This window comes from Delphinus delphis, chromosome 15, assembly GCF_949987515.2.
Source record: "Delphinus delphis chromosome 15, mDelDel1.2, whole genome shotgun sequence".
Taxonomy (NCBI): domain Eukaryota; kingdom Metazoa; phylum Chordata; class Mammalia; order Artiodactyla; family Delphinidae; genus Delphinus; species Delphinus delphis.
Genome location: NC_082697.1, coordinates 58,541,733 through 58,563,929, shown reverse-complemented (window position 1 = coordinate 58,563,929; position 22,197 = coordinate 58,541,733). Strand labels below are relative to the sequence as shown.

The following is a 22,197-nucleotide window of genomic DNA, read 5'->3' as shown; positions in this document are numbered from 1 at the left end:
TCCTGCCTTCACTTAGCTTCCCCCATTGTTAACATATTATTTAACCATTTGTTAGGGTGCTTTTGCCAAAACTAAGAAATTAACATTGGTGCAGGATTATTAACTAAACTGCAGACGTTATTGAATTTTGCCAGTGTTTTCACTAATGACTGTTTTCTGTTCCAGGATCTGATCTGGGATCCTACATCACATTTAATTAGTCTCCTCCTATAACAATTCCTCACTCTTTCCTTGTCTTTCATGATATTGACACTTTTGAAAAATACTGGTTGTTTATTTTGTTGCTCAAATTGTTCTGACTTTGGCCATTAGGAGCATCTTAGGTTGGCGCCTGTGTCCTTTGAACATATCCCCCTCCTTTTATGAGCACATCTTTCGTTCTGACTTGACAAGATGTTTCAGGCTCATCTTGTACTTCCTTTGCCCCAGCTCTGGGATCAGCCTCTTCTCCAATAAGCCCTGGTTTCTTTTTATTGGAGAGTGACATTTAGAAACCCAGATCTGGGTACAAGATATGCTCTTCAGTATTAGGTGTCATTACTTCTAGGCCCTTTCAGCAGAAAGAGCTAGGACATATATGTATTTATACCCACACACATGCATGCCTCCATAGTTCTATATCTGTTATCTGTGTCATAAGTCGTAAGGTTATACAAAAGTTCATAAGTTTATACTAATTTTTTCTGATTCCAGTTTAACACCACAGAGTTTATTTTAGATTTCCCCTCTTCGTATGTAACTTTTCTCCTGCCCTGAGAAGCCTGGCTCTCATCGTCTTTAGTTTTACAGTATTCAGTCAAGATACCGTTTGCTGTTCTCTTCTGGTTCAGTTCTTTCTCCCCACTCACCACCCCTTCACTGAGGTGTGATGCATTTGCAGTACAGCTAGGTTGGTTTGTTAGTGCTTGTGTTCCCCACTGGATCCCCACACATGCTGGTTGGTATCATGATTTTAGTTTTTGCGTGTGTGAAGGCTGTGAGCTTTGCCGTGGTTCTGATACTCAGAGGAAGGTCAGGCTGCCTCACCCCTGTTCTCCAGTTCCCATTACCCACCCCCCCCTTTGCCACCCACCCTGTAAGTAAGCCATTTCCGTCATTTCTGGTTTATTCTTTTTTTTCTTTAATATTTATTTATTTACTTATTTTTATTTGGCTGTGCCAGGTCTTACAATTGTGATGCACGGGATCTTTGTTGCGGCACGCGAGATCCAGTTCCCCGATCAGGGATTGAACCCGGGCCCCCTGCATTGGGAGCGTGGAGTCTTAGCCACTGTGCCACCAGGGAAGCCCCATTTCTGATTTCCTCTTCTTGTGTTTCTTTGGTTTTGTGCCATTTTAAACTCATCAGGTTTGTGCTAGATTGTCCAGCCGCTGTTAGGGACACAGTCACTCTCACCTCATCCTCAACAGCCACTCCTCCTCTGAGAGGAAGATGCCGCCACTGCTGGAAGATGGGCCGTGTGGTTAAGCTAGAAACTTCGTGTGTTTAGCACCTACATATTTTAACTACTTAGATATCAGTTGGTAGCATTTAAAGTTTAACTGATATTTTATTTAATGTTTGCTAATAAAGCAGAAAGGGGATAGGAAAGAATGCACCTTTTCCTACACTGTCTTATCCACCTCCTTTAATACTAGATATTTTAGTCAGTTCTTAATCACACAAATATTACATTAAATATACTCCTTGGGGGGGGAAAAGAAAGCTTCACACCTAAGGATAAAGTCCCCTTTGATCTCCATCCCCCAACACGAAGCAATTTTTATTATCCTTTCAGATTCTGTATACATTTCTAAACATACATGCCTGAAGGGGAAAACATTTTATGTGACGCTTTTTTCCACATAAAAGGTGTACTTTATCTTTCTTCAGCTTGCTTTTTTTCTTGTATGTGTCTTAGAAAATCTATTCATGTTGTATAGATAGCCCTGCCCCACTGTTTTTAACAGCTGCAGAGTACTTCTTGGTGACTGTCCTTGCTTGTCTCTTGGTGCACATGTGTAGACACTAAGAAGTGGAGCTGTGGGGCTGCAGGCTGTGTCCCTGTCCCACTGTGGTCACTACAGCAGATGCTCTCCCAAGCGGCTGCCATTTTACCCTTTCCACCAGCTTTGCATCAGAGTACTCGTTTCTCTGCTGGTCATCAATATTTGATATTTCCTGTGTCTCAAATTTTGGGCATTTTGAAGGTGAAAAGTGGCATTTTGTTCTCATTTGCTTTCCTCTGAAATAGTGAGGTTGAGTGTATTTTTAGCCTTTTATATTTCTTTTTCTGTGATTTGACCATTTTTAACTGCTTTCTTTTTCTTACTAATTTATATGAGTTACTATATATGCTAGATTGATTCATTTAACTAATATTTATTAATCAAGAGGTCAATATGCAGATGCCCAGACACTGCTTTAGGTGCTGGGGTAACAGCAATAAACAAGGTTTCTAATTTCACAGAACTTAAGAGGAAGTTAGACCAAAGAAAATCTAAATAAATCAGTAGGATTATGTACCAGTTAATAAGTGCTATTAAAAAATTAGAGTAGGGCTTCCCTGGTGGCGCAGTGGTTGGGAGTCCACCTGCCGATGCAGGGGACACGGGTTCGTGCCCCGGTCCGGGAAGATCCCACATGCTGCGGAGTGGCTGGGCCCGTGAGCCATGGCCACTGAGCCTGCGCGTCCAGAGCCTGTGCTCTGCAGCGGGAGAGGCCACAACAGTGAGAGGCCCGCGTACCACAACAACAACAAAAAAAATTAGAGTAATGGTAGAGAGAGGACCTGAGTCAGGAGGGAGCCCCAGTTTCCCCTTCCAGACCATCCTCTGAGTGTTTTCCCAGAGGCGGGTGGTCAGGGAGGGCTTCTCAGAGAAGGTGGGGTCAGAGCTGAGATCTGAATGATGAGAAGGAATTGGCCGTGGAAGTGTCCAGACAGAACAGCATGTGCCTGGGCTTCCAGGTGGGGCTAGTGAGTCGGGGGGACACGGACGGACACAGTGCAAGTGCTTGTCAGAGACAGGTGCACAGGAGTAGACATGAGGTCTGTTTCAGGAGGTTGTTTCTTCGGCTTCTCCTTTTCTGTCTAGGCTAGGTGCCCAAAAAGAGCTTTGCTCTGGGGAATTTGTGCGTCAGGATTTGATCACTGGGTTTTGTGGTTGTTTTAAGGCATAGGCTTTTTCTTTTTAATAAAGGAAAATTTTCTGTTTCAGATTACCTAGGAACAGTACGATTTGGGGTTATCACAAATAAACATCTTGCGAAACTGGTATCCTTAGTACACTCTGGAAGTGTGTATTTACATAGACATTTCAACACATCACTTGTAAGTATTTTGAAATCACGTTTATATTAGCGCAGTGGTTCTAAACCTTGTTTGGATCACAGACTTCTTTGAGAATTGGATAAAATCTATGGATACTCTCTCTAGGGGAGTGCACATGATTTTATATTGCAAACTGAGAGTCCCTACAGCCCCTCTGTAGAGCCCATGCCCCTGGTTTAGAACTCATGCATTAGAGGGCTCTTGGATTTAACATCTAGAAATTCTGTTTATATTCTTAGATTTTGATACAGCCTTGTTAGTTTTCCTTCTTGGATGAAATTGCAGCTACTCTGTTGGAGAAGTGTTACTCTGGGCCCATGTTCTCAGAGGTTAAGCTTCCTTTGGGCAATGTTCTTTCTTCATTTGTTCCATTTATCAAGAGTAGTAATGTGACATGCTTTTCTCCTTTAGCTGATGAAATGGATTTTGAAGTTCTTGTCAAGTCACAGTGAGAAGTTGTTGGCTTTCCGCCCCAGAGAGCCTCGTTTTCCATTGTTGTCTTTGTTCCCTGATTTTATTTGCTTTCTGGTGGACCAGCCCCAACTCAGCTATTTCTGAGCTTTTGACCTGTATCCTGCTTAGTGCTGTGCTTCTGCTCTGTTTATTGCTACTTCCTCAGTCTCAGCACTGAGTTTATTTTTCTTCAGTATTTTCTCTCTCTGACTTCATTGATGGTGTCAGTGACTTACAGGTCGAGTGAAGACCAGATCTCCCGTACCCAGTGTGCCCAGCCCTTTAATCCCACACTCCCCTCGGCTCAGTGTGCAGACCTCATGCTGTTAGACCCTCCTGTGGGGCGCCCTCAGTGCCAGTCACCCTGGCTTCTGCATATCTCTGTATCCCAGATGGCTTTACTTCTCGCAGTTTATATTCCCAAAGTCAAATGTATTTCTGTGTTTTCCAGATAGAAATGTTGATTATGTTTTTTCAGACTCCTGCCATCCCACTTTGGGAATCACTGCTGTGATGGTTTCTCTGACCACCCACCCACTCTCCTTGTTTCTCTGTCTAAGCTTCTTTTGACTTCATCTGCCTTTGCTATCCTTTTCCTTCATCCTTCCTTTATAGCATGCTATACAACCAACATATATCATGTTTATGTATAGTAAAGGGTACTCAGGAAGAAATTTAAAATAGACGGAGAAAAGAAGGTAGGACTGAGAATGATACTGAAAAAGATATTGGGTTTACTGCATCAGTTCCATACTTTTTAAGGTTGGTTGGTTGGTGTAGCAGCAGAATTCCTTTTAGCAAATGAAATAATACTGGGATACCAGTATTTTTAAAAAATAAAAGCAGTAGACATCTTTGTTGTAAGCCAATTTAAACCTGTATTTTGGGGAGTGTAAAATACCTCATTTTGTGGAACTCTCCAAAGCATTCTGTGGGGAGTTTTGTTTGAAACCCAGTGATTTATATCACTGGAATTTCAAAAATAATTTTATGTTGACGTACTCTTGATTATTATAGGAAAACAAAGCAAAAAATCTAGGTGTATCTCTCCTTCATTCTGTACACATAAAATGTGACCCGTGGCCTTGTACAAGTTCTAGGTTACTCATGGATTCATGCAAATATTTGTTGAGTTCCCGCTCTGTGCCAGGTGTTCTGGTCACTGGGGGTACATGTGAGCAAGGCAGATCCAAACTTCTGCCCTAACAGAGGGTCCCCAGGGACCAAGTTAAACATGATTTTACCAAGGTAAAAATTATCCTTGACTCCATCATTTCTGTTCCCTTAGAGCTCCCCTTGCGCAGGGTGGTAGAGGTCATTGTTGCCAGCAGCAGGCAAGGAGGCTTATTTGTTGATAGACGAGTCTGTCTAAAGGGAAAAAGATGAACCACATGATATGCAAGTCACCTCTTACAGCTGCTTTTGCTTTTCCGAGCTGCTTGTGAGGAAGCGCTCTGTCTGGAGAAGTAGAGCCAGGGTTTAGCTGCACAGGCAGGGACAGGTCGTGTCACTGCTCTGAGCCTCATTTTCCTCACCTGTGAAGTGTGGGGTTGAGGACGGGGCTGAGGATGTGCTTTGATCCTGCCCTGCCTTTTATCCTCTGTGCGTTTGTCCTTCCCAGGTCTTTCCCAGGGAGGTCATCAACTACACAGCTGAGAACATCTATAAGTGGGCCTTAGAAAACCGAGAGATGCTCCTTCGATGGCTGCGGCCCCACGGCGGCAAGAGTCTCCTGCTGAACAATGAACTGAAGAAGGGACCAGCACTTTTTGTATTTATACCTTTTAATCCCTTAGCCGAAAGTCATCCTTTAATAGATGAGGTAAGAGTCATAATGGTAAAAGGTGTCTCATAAGGAGTCGGAGAAACTCATTAACTTAGCCTTTTCTCATTCCGCGATCAGAGTAGTTTCCCCTAGCCGCCGAGCGGCCGCCAGGAGCAGCTGCTGCGTTTCTGTGGCGTTACTTCTTTCTCCTGTAAGTGAGCAGGAGAGCCCGTGCCTTGGGTAGGACTCACCACAGCCTCTCTGGCCACATTACTGACAGCTGCTCAGGTCTGCTGAGTCGGAGGGGACAGGGAAGGCAAACTGTGCCTCTCTGGAAAAGGACCAGATGGCTCTCTTCCTGCGGTGATGGATGCCCGGGAGAGGGGCAGAGGGGATGGTAGGGTTTAGTGTGGCAGGGTTTAGTGTGGCCTTTGGGATTCTGTTGTCGCGGGGGTTTGATCAGACTGTTGGCCCTGGCCACTCTCAGCCCAGCAGCCAGCAGCAGTGGTGGTGACCTTGGGATCCCATGTTTTTCTAAACCTTGCATGTCTCACAGAGCAGTTTTCGGAGACAACCGCCATCAGGAGTCAGCCCCTCCCTGCTGCCTTTTCTGCTTCATCTGGTGCATTCACTGTCTCTGGGTGTGAGTTTATTTTATACATGGGATTGTTCGAGGCACTTAGAGCAATAACAATCAGCCGAGAACGCCTGGGATTGCTAAATTGGATTTACTGGGAGTTTTATTTTTTCCTTCCCTCAAGGATCCCTTAATTGGCCCAAACCAATTTCAGACAGCCAGTGAATCACTGGCCAGGCTGCCTAGATGCGGCCTCTCCCAAGCCCTCCACATGAGCCTGATGGCCTGCTTTCCTGAGGGAGCCGGGAGGCAGGATTCTCCTTTCCTGAGGGAGCCGGGAGGCCAGGCCAGACCCTCACTTGGCTGCTCTGGAGCCTCTTTGTTGCAGTTAGTATCCCTGCTGGGGGCCTTCTGAGTGAGCGCTGCTCCCATGGCTTAGAGGGGGAAAGGAGAGAAGGTGAAATAGCTTTGTTTTTTCTCTGATTAGGGAGGACTTGAAGTAATAAGACTTAATTTCTTTAGAAAATCTTCACTACACAGTTATTTTATGAACTAAGGCACTCTAGTATTAAGAGCCCTTAAAGCTCTTTGTAGGAAAGGTGGGGTTTTCAACCAAGGTATTAGCCATGGTTGTGGATTTTTACTTTAACTTTTAAAGTTTCCTCCTGGAGAATTCTGTCTTGTCTGGGCATGTCGGGGTTCTGGGTTGTGTGGTATTTTGTGACTGGAGCCCAGTTTCTCTGGGGGGTTGTGCTTGGATTTAGACACCTGGTGGGAGACACTTGCTTTCCAACTCTTTGTTTCTGGGTGAGTGTCTCCCCCATCTCCCTGTACTCCTCTGTCTTTGTTTATCAAGGTTTTGCCCACAGCTCCTTTCCTCCAGGCTCTTAGTGTCCCTGTGAGCTGAAGAGAGTCCCTTAATCGCAGCCTGTGGTTAAACCAGGCGGCATCTTAGTGTTATGGATTACTCATAACACTATGGATTATTTCCCTGTTCATTTCAGGCCCCTTTAGCAAACGTTTATGGAGCACTGTGCCCGGGAGCCACGGTGGAGAAAGATGGAGAAGGCAGAGCCTTGGTCTCATGGTCTCAGAGGCCTGTCTGGTAGGGGAGCAAGAACCTGCTTGTAATTCAAGGCAGAGTGTGCTCAGCCCCAGGAGGAACTGGAAGAGAGTGGGTGCTGTCCTGGGAAGCTGGGGGCTGGGCAGGAGGGAGGCAGGAGGGGGCTGTGGGAGGGATGAGTGTTTGAGACAGGCCTTCAGGGGTGGCTAGAATTGTGATGGGCTGAGAGCAACTTAAGGGAAGGAATAGCCTGAGCAAAGGCACGGGGGTGGGCAGGGGGCGACGGGTTTAGATATTAGGAAATAGGACAGGTTGTATGGTCTCCATAAAGAACTGATTGAAGAAGACCCAGAAAAAAAACGCTGGAGGAGAGGCTTTTGGGTGCTTCTTTGAGGACTCCAGGATTAATCGTAGCCGTCAAAGTCTGATAATGGAGCGCTGTCAGCAGAGCTGTGTTACCATTATTAAAGTTTTCCTAGCAGCCGTGTTCCAGAAAAGTGAGAAGTAGGAAGATGCTGAACTTGGACAGTGGTGTTGGGGATGGGAAGTGGGGGTGTGACCATGGAAAGTGTGACACAGTGACTAGAAGTAAGGAAGTCATCCTTGGGGTTGGGCAGGGTGGGAGGGGTGAACACCTCCCTTACATGAGGGTGAGTTCTAAACTCAAAGGCTCCTTGACCCCAAAAGAATTTAAGCCTTAAGCCTTATTTTTCCATTTATGCTTTTAGGCCCAACTTTGGGCAGGCGATGGAGGAGGCCTGCCTTGTCGAGAAGAGAGTGGTCATTGTAGAGTCGGGGCAGGGGAGTCAGTCAGTAAGGGACGGCCATGTGGGGACTGCCCTGTGAGGCCCAGGCCAGCACCAGGCAGCTGCTCTTCCACACATGTGCCCCACCCTGCCCCCGGGAGAGCACAGCCTGCACCGCGCACGGAGTCAGGCCCCTGACCCCAGCGTCTCCAGAGAGTCCCGGAGAGCTCATGAGACATCTCAGTGTGCTTATCAAAAGAAATTCTTAGCGCAGCCAGAAGAGACTCTGTGTGGGTTCTTAGCTTGTTTTTTTGAATTATTTTTATTATTAATTAATTTTATTTTCGGCTGCATTGGGTCTTCGTTACTGTACAGGGGCTTTCTCAAGTTGCAGCGAGTGGGCTTCTTACTGCGGTGGCTTCTCTTGTTGCGGAGCACAGGCTCTGGGCGCACGGGCTTCAATAGTTGCGGCACGCAGGCTCTAGAGCGCAGGCTCAGTAGTTGTGGCGCACAGGCTTAGCTGCTCTGCGGCATGTGGGATCTTCCCGGACCAGGGCTCGAACCCGTGTCCCCTGCATTGGCAGGTGGATTCTTAACCACTGAGCCACCAGGGAAGTCCCGGGTTCTTAGCTTTCACAGCGCTGCTCTGAGGCGTCCACTGCGTACGAGTCTAGGGGACAAAGGCACCTTGTCCAGACTTACAGATTTCTCCGATTAACGAAAATGGAAGGAAGCATTTATAGTGCAAACATTTAAAGTTTTTTGCCAAATTTTCCTTATTCACATGCAATTAAATGTGACATCAAGTGATTCATATACGGGATGTAACTGGAGTGCCTTTTCAAAACTGCCTGTTATGAAAACGGAATATAACAGTAAAAACTGGTTCAGTTTATAGGAGAAAACTAAGAACTCCTCACTTTTCAGGGGCATTACTGTATAAAATATTTTCTTCACTTAAGAATATCCTTTACACGGCTGCTTTGTTTGTGAGAGACATTAAGAATGAAAGAGATGAGGAAGGAAGACCCCGTAAGGAGTTTTGCTCTCCTCAGTGTACTCCTACTTGGACTTTTCATAAAAATCCATGGCAAATACAGACGTCCCCTGGTATCCACAGTGGGGTTGGTTCCAGGCCCCCTGCAGGTACCAAAATCCAACATACTCAAGTTCCATGTGTAAAATAGCATAGTATTTGTATATAACCTATGCACATCTTCCGTATATTTTAAATCGTCTCTAAGATTACTTATGATACCTGATATAATATAAATGGTATGTAAATAGTTGCCTATGTGCAGCAAATTCAAGCTTTCTTTTCTGGCATTTTTCCCCCTGAATATTTTCGATCCATGGTTGTTTGAATTGCAGATACAGAACCTGAGGATATGGAGGGGTGACTGTACTTGAATTTTTGTGGGTTTTGGTGGGGGGGACTGGGGGTGGTAATCTATTATGTCTTTGAATATAAAGTAGTACCAGGATGGGGCATGAGGGCAGCTGGGCTATTTATGAATCACACGGGCTTGACCTTTTTAGCGTAATGTGCTGTCAGAGCCTTATCCTTTAAAAAGGGCTGAGATGTTTTTGTGTGGGGGCAAAAAACCAAAACACTGGTTTATCATCTGAAGTAACCATTTTTATGCTGAAGAACTATTCAAACAATCTGTTTTTCTGTACAAACGCATATGTCTTAAATTAACTCTGTCTATAAGTATCATATGTTATAAAATTTGGGTTTTCTTTGAAATTGGAAAAGCACTTATTAAATGGTTTTCTCACACACAAACACTCTTTTTTTTTTTTTTTTTGCGGTACACGGGCCTCTCACTGTTGTGGCCTCTCCCGTTGCGGAGTACAAGCTCCGGACGCACAGGCTCAGCGGCCATGGCTCACGGGCCCAGCCACTCCACGGCATGTGGGATCTTCCCGGACCGGGGCACGAACCCGTGTCCCCTGCATCGGCAGGCAGACTCCCAACCACTGCGCCACCAGGGAAGTCCCCCCTCCACACTCTTTAATGAAACAAAATCCTGAGTGACTTGACACCTTTTAACTAACCTTGGTGGGATTTAAGTTAGCACACAGTTCTATTTTAGGGAGTATAAATGCCTTTGGATTATGATGACTTGCTCATCTTTTTCATTGACCTGGGGTGGCTGTTGGGTGGTGAAAGGTACTCAGTTCGGAAATGGAAGAGCCTTGGAATGAAATGTGAATCTAAATGGCTAACACTGGTCTGAGCGCAAAGGGGTTCATCTCCCCGAGAAGCGGGAGCATGTACTTATCCTGAGATGCCCTTCGTTCACCAGCTGTTTATCGACCATTTGTTATGTTTCAGGCTCTGAGCTAGGCTGCGGGGATAGCAGGATAAATCAAACATGGTCCCTGCCCTTGAGGATCCTTAAGCCTGTGGGAAAGAGGGATGTCTTGACAGACAGTTGGGAGACTGTCTGGGAAGGGCTTCTGGGAGTAACCCTGAAGATGTAGACTCTTCATGGGGGAGGGTGGGGGTGTTAGCTTTGTTGGAGCAGCCATCCTGGTGCAGGGTCTTGGGGAGAGTGTTGAGGTTTGTCAGATGGAGGAGGCCCCGGCCAGGCCTCTGAAGGCAAGGCATTGTGGAAGGGCCTGGCTGGTGTAAAGGTGGTGGGGTGACACCGGAAAGGCAGACTCAGGTCAGATTATGTTAGGGTTACCCTCCAGGTAATAGGGAGCCGTCGAATGTCATTTAGCAGAGGAGTCTCCTGCTTAGGGTGTATTTTTAAAAATAAGTGTTGGCAGTGTGGAGGCTCAGTTAAGGCAGGGGAGAGAAAACGGGGGCACTCTGTGACACATGAGAGCCTGAGTTGAGGCAGTGACTGTGAGGGTGCAAAGGGGGGCCGCTTCGTGATGCTGAAGTCAGAGCTGGCTGGATTGGAGGCTTGGGTGATGCAGAGGAGAAATTGAGGGTTAGCTGATTTTTCCAGTTTGTTGATGCCATTTTCTAGAAAGGGTGGTACAGGGGGAGGAAGGCGAGATGGTTGAGTATGGTTTGGAAGAGGCTGAATTCGTAGCCTCCTGTGAGGCATGAATTTATTTGGAAACATATGCTGTGAAATATTTGATCCACTTGTTAGGTGGATCAACAAGTGGATCAAATATTTGGGAAATTTTTAGACTTACTTAAGATGAAGAAAGAAGACATCGTCTCGAGGAGTTTTAAGGATGTAAAGGAAAGTGCACTCAACTGGGCGTTGAGATTTAAATTCTGTTCCTGGTTCTTCGATGTGTGTTGTGGCGTGAGCCACTTCACCCCATCACGGGGTAGACTGACATCTCCCTCTAAGACCCCTTCCGTCTCTGAACAGGCGGTTCAGTATTTGTTAACAGAGTGACAGGATCTGAAAAATAACCCAAACCTCTTTATTAATAGCTTTTGGTGTGACAGCTTCCTGTTTGGTGCTGTGTTTCCAGCCAGGGTTCCTTCTTGTGAATCAGACAAGATGCTTTCCAGGTCTAAGAGCCACGGGGTCTGTCCCTCAGTCACCCCCACACCTCTCATGAGCTCTGCCCTGTGTTTCAGATCACCGAAGTGGCCTTGGAGTACAACAACTGTCACGGGGACCAGGTGGTGGAGCGGCTCCTTCAGCACCTGCGGCGAGTGGACGCCCCGGTGTTCAAGTCTCTGGCGCCTGAGCCCCCAGCCCAGCTGCCGGACCCGCCGCTGATAACGGAGTCCCCCTGCTGCAACACCGTGGTGCTGCCCCAGTGGCACTCCATCTCCAGGACCCACAACGTGTGTGAACTGTGTGTCAACCAGACTGCCGGCGGCCTCAGGCCAAGCTCGGTCGGCATGCCCCAGTGCAGCTTTTTTGAGATGGCAGCAGCTCTGGATTCTTTCTACCTCAAGGAGCAGACCTTTTATCATGTGGCATCAGACAGCATAGAATGCAGGAATTTTCTAAGTTTCTATAGCCCTTTCAGCTACTACACTGCATGTTGCAGGACCATAAACAGGGGCGTGACAGGCTTCATTGATTCTGAACAAGATGTCTTTGAAACCCCGACCATTGCATTTTCTTCCCTTGAGAAGAAATGTGAGGTTGATACCCCAAGCTCCGTTCCTCACATTGAGGAGAACAGGTATCTCTTTCCTGAACTGGACGTGGATAACGCAAGCTTCATAGGCCTGAGCTGCAGAACCAACAAGACCCTGAACATCTACCTTTTGGATTCCAATTTATTTTGGTTGTATGCAGAGAGGCTGGGTGCTCCGAGCACTGCTCGGGTGAAAGGATTTGCTGCAATTGTTGACGTGAAAGAAGAGTCTCATTATGTCCTGGATCCAAAACAAGCTCTTATGAAGTTCACCCTAGGTACTGTGGGCAGTTTCCTTCCCCAAACCTAATGCTTTGCTTAACTTAACATAGGTAACTTTTATTTAGGGATCTCATTACGGTTGGCTCTTAGCGCATTTGAAATCTTTAGACTGCAGCTGGTCATAATTTTAAAAGAAGCTAATTTTGTATATTAAATGGAACAGAAACTTCCTAACTCCAAATTTTGGATAAGTTTTTCACTTAGCCCTTGGGGGCTAAGAGTCCAGCGTTCCTGATCGGCAGCGCCTGCCGCATTTCCATGGTGGCACGAGCTGCGGCCGGGGGGGAACCTGGCCTCTGTGACGGACAGGGTGGTGGAGAGTGGGTCGGGTGGTAACTCCCCAGGGACTGATGAACGTGAGCCCCAACAGCGGCTTCATTCGAAAGGTACTTAAACAGAAAGCAGTGAAACGATAGAACCACCTGGCCCCCCTTTTTGTCTCACAGGTTTAGCTGTCTAGGCATCAAGGCCACCAGACCTAGTTTGTTCTGCTGCTCTTTCATAACAAGTTGAGAAATGCTGCTCTGACCTTGGGTGCCTAGATTGTAACAAACAAGTGTCAAGTGCAATACGTCTCAGGTTGCAAACCAGCAAAACCCACTTTTTTGGGGGGGGGTGGCGGGTAAGTCCCCATTATGGGAGTGCATCCGAGAGCTTGCCCTTAGGCTTGGCAGCAGCAGTGAACTAACCGATGCTGTCCTTTTCCCAGGGCTTTGCTGCCATCCTTGATGTGCACACAAGGAAGTGAGAATTCAAAAGCCGTGTTAGTTCAGCCTCGTTGGAAACATGGGGGAAAGTTAGCATTTGCCAAATGGAGACAGGAGGAATTTGGTGGGGAGGGAAACCTTTTATTTTCAAGTTTTGGAGAGTATGAAAGCAAGAGTAAACTCAAAGCCCCTAAATGATAGTCATTTTAGCTGCCGTCCTTTAAGTCCAGGTGAAGCTCGTTTCTTATGTTAGACACGTTAAAAGGCTTATGTTAATAAAAGGCTTTATGTTATAAACACAAAGCCTCCTGAGTGCTTAGAGGAACCCTGTGATCAGTCACTTTATGAAGTGTGTACTCTTTTGATACTACAAATTGCTCCTAATTCATGTTTCCTAGTTACATTTTACTGTACTGAGTTTTCTGAAAATGAAATAAGCCTGTATTTTTAACGTAAGTGTTTATTGGATTTTCCTGCATTCTGTTCTAATACTCAAGCATTCAGTGAGCTAGCTTGTGATGTGTGCATCCTGAATTTAATGGTAATCTGAAAAAAGCCTTCTTCCGATTTCTTTTCATCTTCTCTTATCTCCTCTGAAACATCTAGCTCCGTTGTTCTTTGTGCTGTGGTTGGTGACAAAATTTGTCAGGGTCCTCATCCAAAAACATTCACTGTGCATCGTTGTTGTTTTGGAGAGTTGACTCTTAAGTCAGCTGTCTCTGGGTCAGTTTCAGAATTTAGGCTTCATTCAGATTAGTAAATAATTCTTGGTTTTATGTTTCAAAAACCTAGCCAACTAAGTATCAGTCAGGTGTTGATGACGGATTCTCTTCACAAGACCTTCCTCCTTTCCTCCACCCTCCACAGAACATATCATTGTTCACTAGGGCCTCGCAATGGAGAGAAAAAAGAAGAAAAAAAGAAGTGAAACTCAGATTAGTGCTGCTTCAGATGATACAAAGGAATCTGAAGATAGTAGAGTTGGTGGGGAGGGTAAAACTGTTGCTTCAGGTTAGGGTTTGGGATTATTTATGGGTTTTATTTATGTGTTTTTCCACTAAATATAATTGAGTTTATTTTTCTTAACCTTTTAAGAAAGAAACTTGAAGGACTTTAATAAAGGAAACAAAAACCATAGCTCCTTATCTTTAAATTAATGAGTATTTAAACACCTTCCCCATTACAGTAGCTTGTGCAATTACTGCATCGGTAGTTATGCTTAAAGGTCTTGGTACAGTTGAAATCTCCATGGTGGCGTGTTGATGACTTATACAGGCTCAGGTGTCCATTTGTGGACCAGTGTTGTTTTTAAAAGGAGCATCGAATTCCTAGTCCCTGCATAGTAGAACACGGGACACCGAGTGGTGCTTTGTTAGCTAAAGTGCTGTCTGCTGAGTTACTACTGCCAAAGCTACCCCCTGTCCCCCCGGGTGGCTTCGTTCAGGGTTTTGCCTGTAGGTGAAGTGTTAAAAATGTGGGCCTGCGAAGCCAGCCCAATTTTTTAGATGTGGAGTTTAAAGTAGGCCAACTACTCTCCTTGTACTGAGAGAAGAACTGATCTCATTTTCTCCTTATTTTCAGAGTCTTTCATTCAAAACTTCAGCGTTCTCTACAGTCCCTTGAAAAGGCATCTTATTGGAAGTGACTCTTCACAGTTCCCATCTCAGCGTTTAATCACTGAAGTGACAACGGATACCTTTTGGGAAGTAGTCCTTCAAAAACAGGTATAGAATCATGAGCGAGGCAAAAATCAAGCCATCTGTCCCTATTATAATAATTTCCAAAGCTGCAGTCATCGGGGTGAGCAGTTGGGTTTTTTTGGTTTGCTTGTTTTTTAAATTAATTAATTAATTTATTTATTTTTGTCTGTGTTGGGTCTTTGTTGCTGCGCGTGGGCTTTCTTTAGTTGCGGCGAGCAGGGGCTACTCTTCATTGCGGTGCGCAGGGTTCTCATTGCGGTGGCTTCTCTTGTTGCAGAGCACAAGCTTTAGGCACGCAGGCTTCATTCAGTAGCTGTGGCTTGTGGGCTTACCTGCTGCGCGGTATGTGGGATCTTCCCAGACCAGGGCTTAAACCCGTGTTCCCTGCATTGGCAGGCGGATTCTTAACCACTGCACCACCAGGGGGTGGTTGGTTTTGATGTACAAAAGATTGACCACATGACAGTCTTACTGCAGAACATGTGAGTTACATGGTGGTTTTGTGATTGTAAAACGTCCTTAAGAAAGCACATAGGGCTTCCCTGGTGGCGCAGTGGTTAAGGATCTGCCTGCCAATGCAGGGGACACAGGTTCGAGCCCTTGTCTGGGAAGATCCCACATACCACAGAGCAACTGAGCCCGCACGCCACAACCACTGAAACCCGGGTGCCTAGAGCCTGTGCTCCGCAACAAGAGACGCCACCGCAGTGAGAAGCTCGCGCACTGCATCGAAGAGTAGCCCCTGCTCGCCGAAACTAGAGAAAGCCCGCGTGCAGCAACGAAGACCCAATGCATCCAAAAATATAAATAAATAAATTTATTTTTTTAAAAATCACATAATTGAAAATACCTGAAGATTAAATTTTCACTGTAATTTGTGCATGAGCAACATTCATTGAATGCCTGCCCGGTTCTAAGCACAGTGAGGACCTGAGCAGCCCAGTAACAGCCGTCTTCCTCTTCCCATAGGACGTGTTGCTGCTTTATTATGCACAGTGGTGCGGCTTCTGTCCAGCCCTCAATCACATCTTTATCCAGCTAGCTCGGCTCCTGCCTGCAGATACATTCACTGTGGCAAGGTAAGGAAGCCCGTGCTGCAGCGCTGTGTGCCTGCCTTCACTCCTCCTTACAGCTTAGCCATTATGGCCTGCAAGGGTCTGCCCATTTTCTGTTGACCTTGGGTAAGATTTGGTTGATTGTCAGCTTAAAGCTGTGAGCAAAACCTCATTGGAGCCAAAGTTTTCCTGATGAATGCTAAGTGTTTCTTCCATGATGTTGAGTGTATTTAGTCCTGATTGAGTTCATAGGAGGGTGAGTGCAGTTCTGAGGGATTAGTGCTGACCTGGTTGCTCGGATAGCCCCCCAAGTGGCCAGCTTTCTGGAATACATGGCACTGGGGCCTTGGCCCAGCAAAAGGGGGCCAGTCCCTGGTGTGCTGCCAACCAGCCCTGGGACCTGGAGCAAATCTCCCCACCAGGTCTCCTTTCCCTCCTCATTCCTAAAAGTAAGAGGCAAGATTGGCTGATACCTGCATGTTCTAGTTTTGTGATTCCTTGGTACTGTATGTGTATGTGTAGCAAACAAAAAAATGTTAAACCATTGTTTTGTAAAAACAAGGCTCAAAGAGTTTTTGGATCAGGTAGTAGGCAGTCTGAGATGAAAATTATTTAGATTTAAGCTATATCTTCTCCCCACCACCCAAAAAAAAAAAAAAACCTTCAGATAGAATTTAAATATAAAAGATCAAATCATAGAAAAAAATAACAGAAGCTAGAATATTGGATTTGCTAGTTCCTTTGAGAGGTGAAAACTTGCCAAAATGAAGCAGTTGAAAAAATAATGCAAGAAAGATGAACAGATTTCACTAGAAAAATGTGCAACGAAAATAAAACTGACAAAAGGACGATAGCTGTATTTTACAGCGTATATGTCTTACCTTTTGTGTATGCTGTAAGTAATGATTAGAGCCACACTTGAGCAGTTACTATGCTGCGAGATTTTTGTATATACATATTATCTGACTTAATCCTTAGAGCATTCAGTGGAGCAGGTATGATTACCACTCTCTTTCTACTGAGGAGGAAACTGAGGCTCAAAAGGATTAGGCAGCTTGCCCAGAGTTACACAACCTGTAAATGAGGGAGCAGGATTCAGAATCAGGTGTTCATGCTCCAGACCCTGAGAAATTAAAATGGTTTAAGAAAACTGCTGAGAGCAAAATGTGGTTTGTACATATAATGGAATATTATTCCACCCTAAAAATTAGGAAGGAAATTCTGACACATGCTGCAACATGAGTGAACCTTGAGGATATTAATGCTGAGTGAAATGAGTCACAAAAGGACAAGCACTGTATGGTTTCCCTTATATGAGGCACCAAGAGTAGTCAGATTCATAGAGACAGCAGAATGGTGGTTGCCAAGAGATGGGGGGAGGGGAGAAGGGGGAGGAGTTGTTTAATGGGGTCAGTTTCAGTTTTGCAAGATGAAAGAGCTCTGGAGATGGATGGTGGTGATGGGTGCACAGCATTATGAATGTACTTAATACCACTGCACTGTACACTTAGAAATGGCTGAGATGGTAAATGTTATGTATATTTCACCACAATTTTAAAAAATGGGGGATGGAGGGAGAAACAGCTGAGGACTGCCATGTGAAGAAAGGTCATGAACAGCTTTTCATGTAAGAGAAGAGAGTAAATAAACAAGTGGGGAAATTATAATCTAGTAAATGTAAATCAAAACAATAACAAAGTGTCATTTATACTTATTAAATTAAGGAATACTCTTAAGTGGTAGAATCTTGTGTTGATAAAATAAAATTGGCACAGTCAGATGTAGCTAACAGAATAAGTAAATTGGCATAAACTTTTTGGAAAGCATTTTAACAACATTTTAGCAAAAATGGTTATACATTTTTGATCCAGCTAATTTCACTTTGGGGAATTAAGGAAGTAGGACTTGCAGAGAAGCATGTGCTGGTCATTGCAGCATTATTTATGTCCAACAGTAGAAAAATGGTTAAGTAAATTATGGTTGGGCATTTGATGGGATTTTTACCCCTTCGTTAGGACAATGCTTTTCATACAATTAACTGAAAAGAATAGAGTATGAAATATGATTTCTGCTCTTATCAGTATGTAGGCATATACACCAAATCCTGAATGAGAATCCCAGAAAGAAGGTCCCGATCAGCACAATGGGATTCTGAGTGGATGTTTACAAATGTTTTTCTTTTAATTTTACAGTTTGGTTTTTCTTTGAAGTAAAAATCAGGAGAAAGAAACACTTGATTATAGAATAAACTGTTCAACACCATTTGTTTAAAAAATAGAAACTCTGGGCTTCCCTGGTGGTGCAGTGGTTGAGAGTCCGCCTGCCGATGCAGGGGACACAGGTTCGTGGCCCAGTCGGGAAGATCCCACATGCTGCAGAGCAGCTGGGCCCGTGAGCCATGGCCGCTGAGCCTGCGCGTCCAGAGCCTGTGCTCCGCAACGGGAGAGGCCACAACAGTGAGAGGCCCGCATATGGCAAAAAAATAAATAAATAAATAAAATAGAAACTCTGATGTTCTAGGTAGGCTTTCACAGACAGAGAGGCAGGAGTACTGTTCTGTTAATGAAGCTATTTAAAACCATTATGATTTGGTTATGTCATTTTTTTTTTTTTTTTTTTTTTTTTTTTTTGCAGTACGTGGGCCTCTCACTGTTGTGGCCTCTCCCATTGCAGAGCCTAGGCTCAGCGAGCCCGCTCCGTGGCATGTGGGATCTTCCCTGACCGGCGCACGAACCCATGTCCCCTGCATCAGCAGGCAGACTCTCAACCACTGCGCCACCAGGGAAGCCCTATGTCATTTTTTTTTTTTTTTTTTTTGCGGTACGTGGGCCTCTCACTGTTGTGGTCTCTCCCGTTGCGGAGCACAGGCTCCGGACGCACAGGCTTAGCGGCCATGGCTCATGGGCCTAGCCGCTGCGCGGCACGTGGGATCCTCCCAGACTGGGGCATGAACCTGTGTCCCCTGCATCGGCAGGCGGACTCTCAACCACTGCGCCACCAGGGAAGCCATGGTTATGTCAGTTTTTTTTTAAAGTGTATTTCATCCTTTTGGACAAACTCAAGGCACTGATTTCCCCCCCTCCCCACTCTGCCCCCAATTATACTTCTCTGAAGACTCCTGTCAAGTTAATGATTCAAAACATTTCCACCTTTTTTATGCACTATTTGTGAATATTGACACCTGGCTTAGCAGCCCTGCTGCTTCGCTTCCTCCTGGGATGTTCCTTTTGCTGCAACTGAGCAGCCCCTGGGGGCAGGTGGGGAGACATTCCTGCAGGCCCAGCTTAGTGCGGACTGCAGGAGGGGCCCCCACCTAGTTCAGTGGTAATTAAGCACAGGTTGGCTCATTTAGCACAGATGTCATTTGCTGTATTAGAAAATTCATCTAAAATCTGCTAAGAAAATACAACTTTCTTGGCCTCTGTCTAGACTTAACAGAATATAGAATATAATCTTCCTTATCTTGTTTTCTTACGTTTTCAGAGGCTCAATGTGTTTTGCTCAATGATTTCCTTTTTCCAGAGCTGATCCAACGGTTAAGGTACTTGCCCAGATTTGGTCAGGTGCGTGGGCTACTCCTGAGGTGTCAGCGAGGCTTTTTTGAGGGGGGATTCTACATTTACTTTCAAGACATGACATTTCCCTCAGTGAGTTAGGTGGACAGTTGCACGTCCTGGAAGTCTCGCTGCTTCTCCCACAAGCTGTGCCTGCCTTATACCCAGTGGTGCACTCACTGCCAGGGGCCAGTCTTGTGTGGGCGCAGACAGTGCCCTGGGTTCTTCAGTTATTTGAGAAGATCCTTTCAAGTTGGAGTTTCTTGGGCTGATCTTTTGCTTTTTCTGTTCTTTCCCTTTGCCAGGATTGATGTATCTCAGAATGATCTTCCTTGGGAATTTATGGTTGACCGTCTTCCTACTGTCTTATTTTTTCCCTGTAACAGGTAAAGCTGAAGTTTTTCAATATTTGGGCAGATGAGATTCTTTTGCTGAACATGAAATGGGTTTAAGGTACTTCACAGAAGTGAAGTGTACATCATTACTTATTACTAAAGTATTTAGAATAAAATGTTCAAAAAATGTGCCACTGGGAACCAAGGGTAAAAGGACTTTGGTGTCATGATGTCAGGTGTGGAAGTTTTTTTAAGTTTGCCCCCTCCCAGAGTGTGTTTTACACGAGTATGAATGTGGCCACTGGAACTTGTTCACCTTCTTGGCCTTATGAGCACACAGTGAGTGCTGAGATTGACAGCAAAGAGCCCCAGGTTCACGTGGGGCAAAACAACAGCTTACTGTTGGGCCTCACAGGGAGTCAGGCCCGGCCTGCCCGCTTCTACATGAGTCATTTGTCATTGAGCCCTGCGGATGGCCACCTCGGCCCCCTGGTACAAGGAGGAAACAGAGGCCCTTCTACCCACTGCACCCGCATACTGGGGCTCAAGAAGCCTTCTCCCCAGGTGTGCAGACTTCTGTGAATGTCACCTGACGGGGCTGTCACCTTGATCTCTTCACATTTGTCTAAGTGGTGCTCCAAGGTGAGTGATCAGGGCAGCTTCCCTGAAAGCCCAGCGAGCAGGGATGGGCCGTTAGCAAGGGGATGTGACCTGGCAGTTAGCGAATGTGGATCCAGATGTTTTGGTAGAAGGGAAATTAACTCTTGGCCTTTTAAAGCCTGATAAACCAGATGTTCTCTTGGTACAGATTCCTGTTTGTTTTTAAAAGGATGGGTCCTCAGGGACCCAGTCACATGGCTTTGACAATATCTTTATAGGGAAAAGCATTTGCAGGATGATTTTAGTGACGTTCCCTAACTCACATGTCTTTTATTCTCTGGCGCTCGCTTTTACCGTTTATTGCAGCCACTGCCATGCTCTTCATGCTTCTCTAGGAGAGTGCTTCCTTCATGTGTACTGAATCATTTCCTTGGTTTTTCCCCCTTATCTCAAAGAATTTTTGCTGGAATACTTCCTGTGGTAGTAGGGTCTTGTCAAATCACACACTAAAAACAGAGTGTGACTCACCCAGTTCTACTGCGGACTGTATTGTGACGAGCCTTTTTCTTTTTAAGAAGTGTCTCAGGCAGGTGCCACACGGTCCAGGAACCGTGGACAATAACACAAGTAATTTCATTGTGTGTGGGACAGAGGTGGGGCATGAAGTTTAACACACCATAATTTTCAAATTTCAATCATAGTTGGAAAAAACATTGACGTCGTAACACCCAGCACATGCCTTTGCACAAAGAGGTTCTCAGCAGCTGGAATTGTTTCGCGTTTGGGTTGAGTGCCTTTCATTCTGAGGTTGCCTGATGGAGTCAGCATAGAGATGAGCTCATTTTCCATGCCCTGCAGGAAGGTCGCTGCTACAGCCTCTTCCTAGTTCCCTTGTATTGAAAAGTCAAGAAAGTAAATACTGAATAGTAGACTGTCCAGTTCCATTCTAATGCAGAGAACTTGGTAAACCAAAGCCTTACTGCTTTGGAATGGAATTTTTCTTATTTCCTAAAAATAAATGGTAATCAGAAGTGAAGCAAGCTCTTCATTAACTGGTCTAAAGTGAGTGTTCAGTTCACTCAGAAGGTAAAGGGCAAAAAGCTGACAGCTCACAAAAGAGGAAACGAAAAACTGATAACGAGCAGTAAGACCTTCTTCACAGGGCACATGCTTATTTTTAGTGAAAAGAATATAAAAGTATATATGCGTTTTGGTAAAATATAAATTTACACATGCACTGGGTTAAAATGTGTGCAGAAGGGAAGGTGTCAAGATTTTGACGATAATTTTGGAGGAGTGAAGGTTACCAATGGTCACAGGGTTGCCTCTTGTATGCTTTTTATATCCTTTGCAAATTGTACTCAGTGAGCACGTTGTTTGTATTTTATGATCATGAAAGAAACCATAGGAAGGAGCTTGTCCTCTGCCACAGTGCACAGCCTGGACTACCTCCTGCTCCCAGCAAGGCTGCCTTCTTGTGCAGGGGCACCTTAGAACCACTCTTCTTCTCCCACTCTGTGTGACGTTCCAAAATGCAGGTGCTCTGGCCCGGCCCTGGGCCAGGAGATCAGAAGTGGGTGGGGGGTTCATTCTGATGTGTCCCCTGGGGAAGAACCTCACTTCTTTAGAGGAGCAGCCCACCCTCCCTCAGTATTATAGCCCCTCTTTGGAGCAGATAACTTATACCCCATTGGTCAACTTGTATTTAGCCTTTTACACGCTAGAGGTGCGTACACATACTCCTGGTGAACTTAGACCAGAGTCAAATAAACAGTGGGACCTTTTACCACTACACTTTCAAAATGATTACCATTTTGGAAGCAGTTTGTTGACGCTCTGTATCCTTGCTACTTCTAAGAAGTTTGAAAGCATTTTAGCACACCCATCAGGTAGGTTCATGGAGATTGCTCCAGAAACTCTAAAATAGCATGTTTACCAGTATCGTTTTCTGTCCTATAAATGTCTCCAGATA

The 22,197-nt window shown here is 45.3% G+C and overlaps 1 protein-coding gene across 5 annotated transcripts in view; it reads left to right on the top strand.

Moving 5' to 3' along the window:
* The window catches only part of TXNDC11 (thioredoxin domain containing 11), a 66,106-nt gene that overhangs the window by 41,782 nt on the left and 2,127 nt on the right, over positions 1-22,197 (top strand). For 3 of the 5 annotated variants that reach the window (XM_060031751.1, XM_060031756.2, XM_060031753.1), the window contains 6 exons: positions 3,199-3,311; positions 5,386-5,586; positions 11,478-12,270; positions 14,563-14,705; positions 15,651-15,760; positions 19,596-19,676. In XM_060031751.1, the coding sequence (XP_059887734.1) occupies positions 3,199-3,311; positions 5,386-5,586; positions 11,478-12,270; positions 14,563-14,705; positions 15,651-15,760; positions 19,596-19,676 (1,441 nt within the window). The remainder of the gene's footprint in view (positions 1-3,198; positions 3,312-5,385; positions 5,587-11,477; positions 12,271-14,562; positions 14,706-15,650; positions 15,761-19,595; positions 19,677-22,197) is intronic. The other 2 variants (XM_060031752.1, XM_060031754.1) reach the window with 2 other exon arrangements.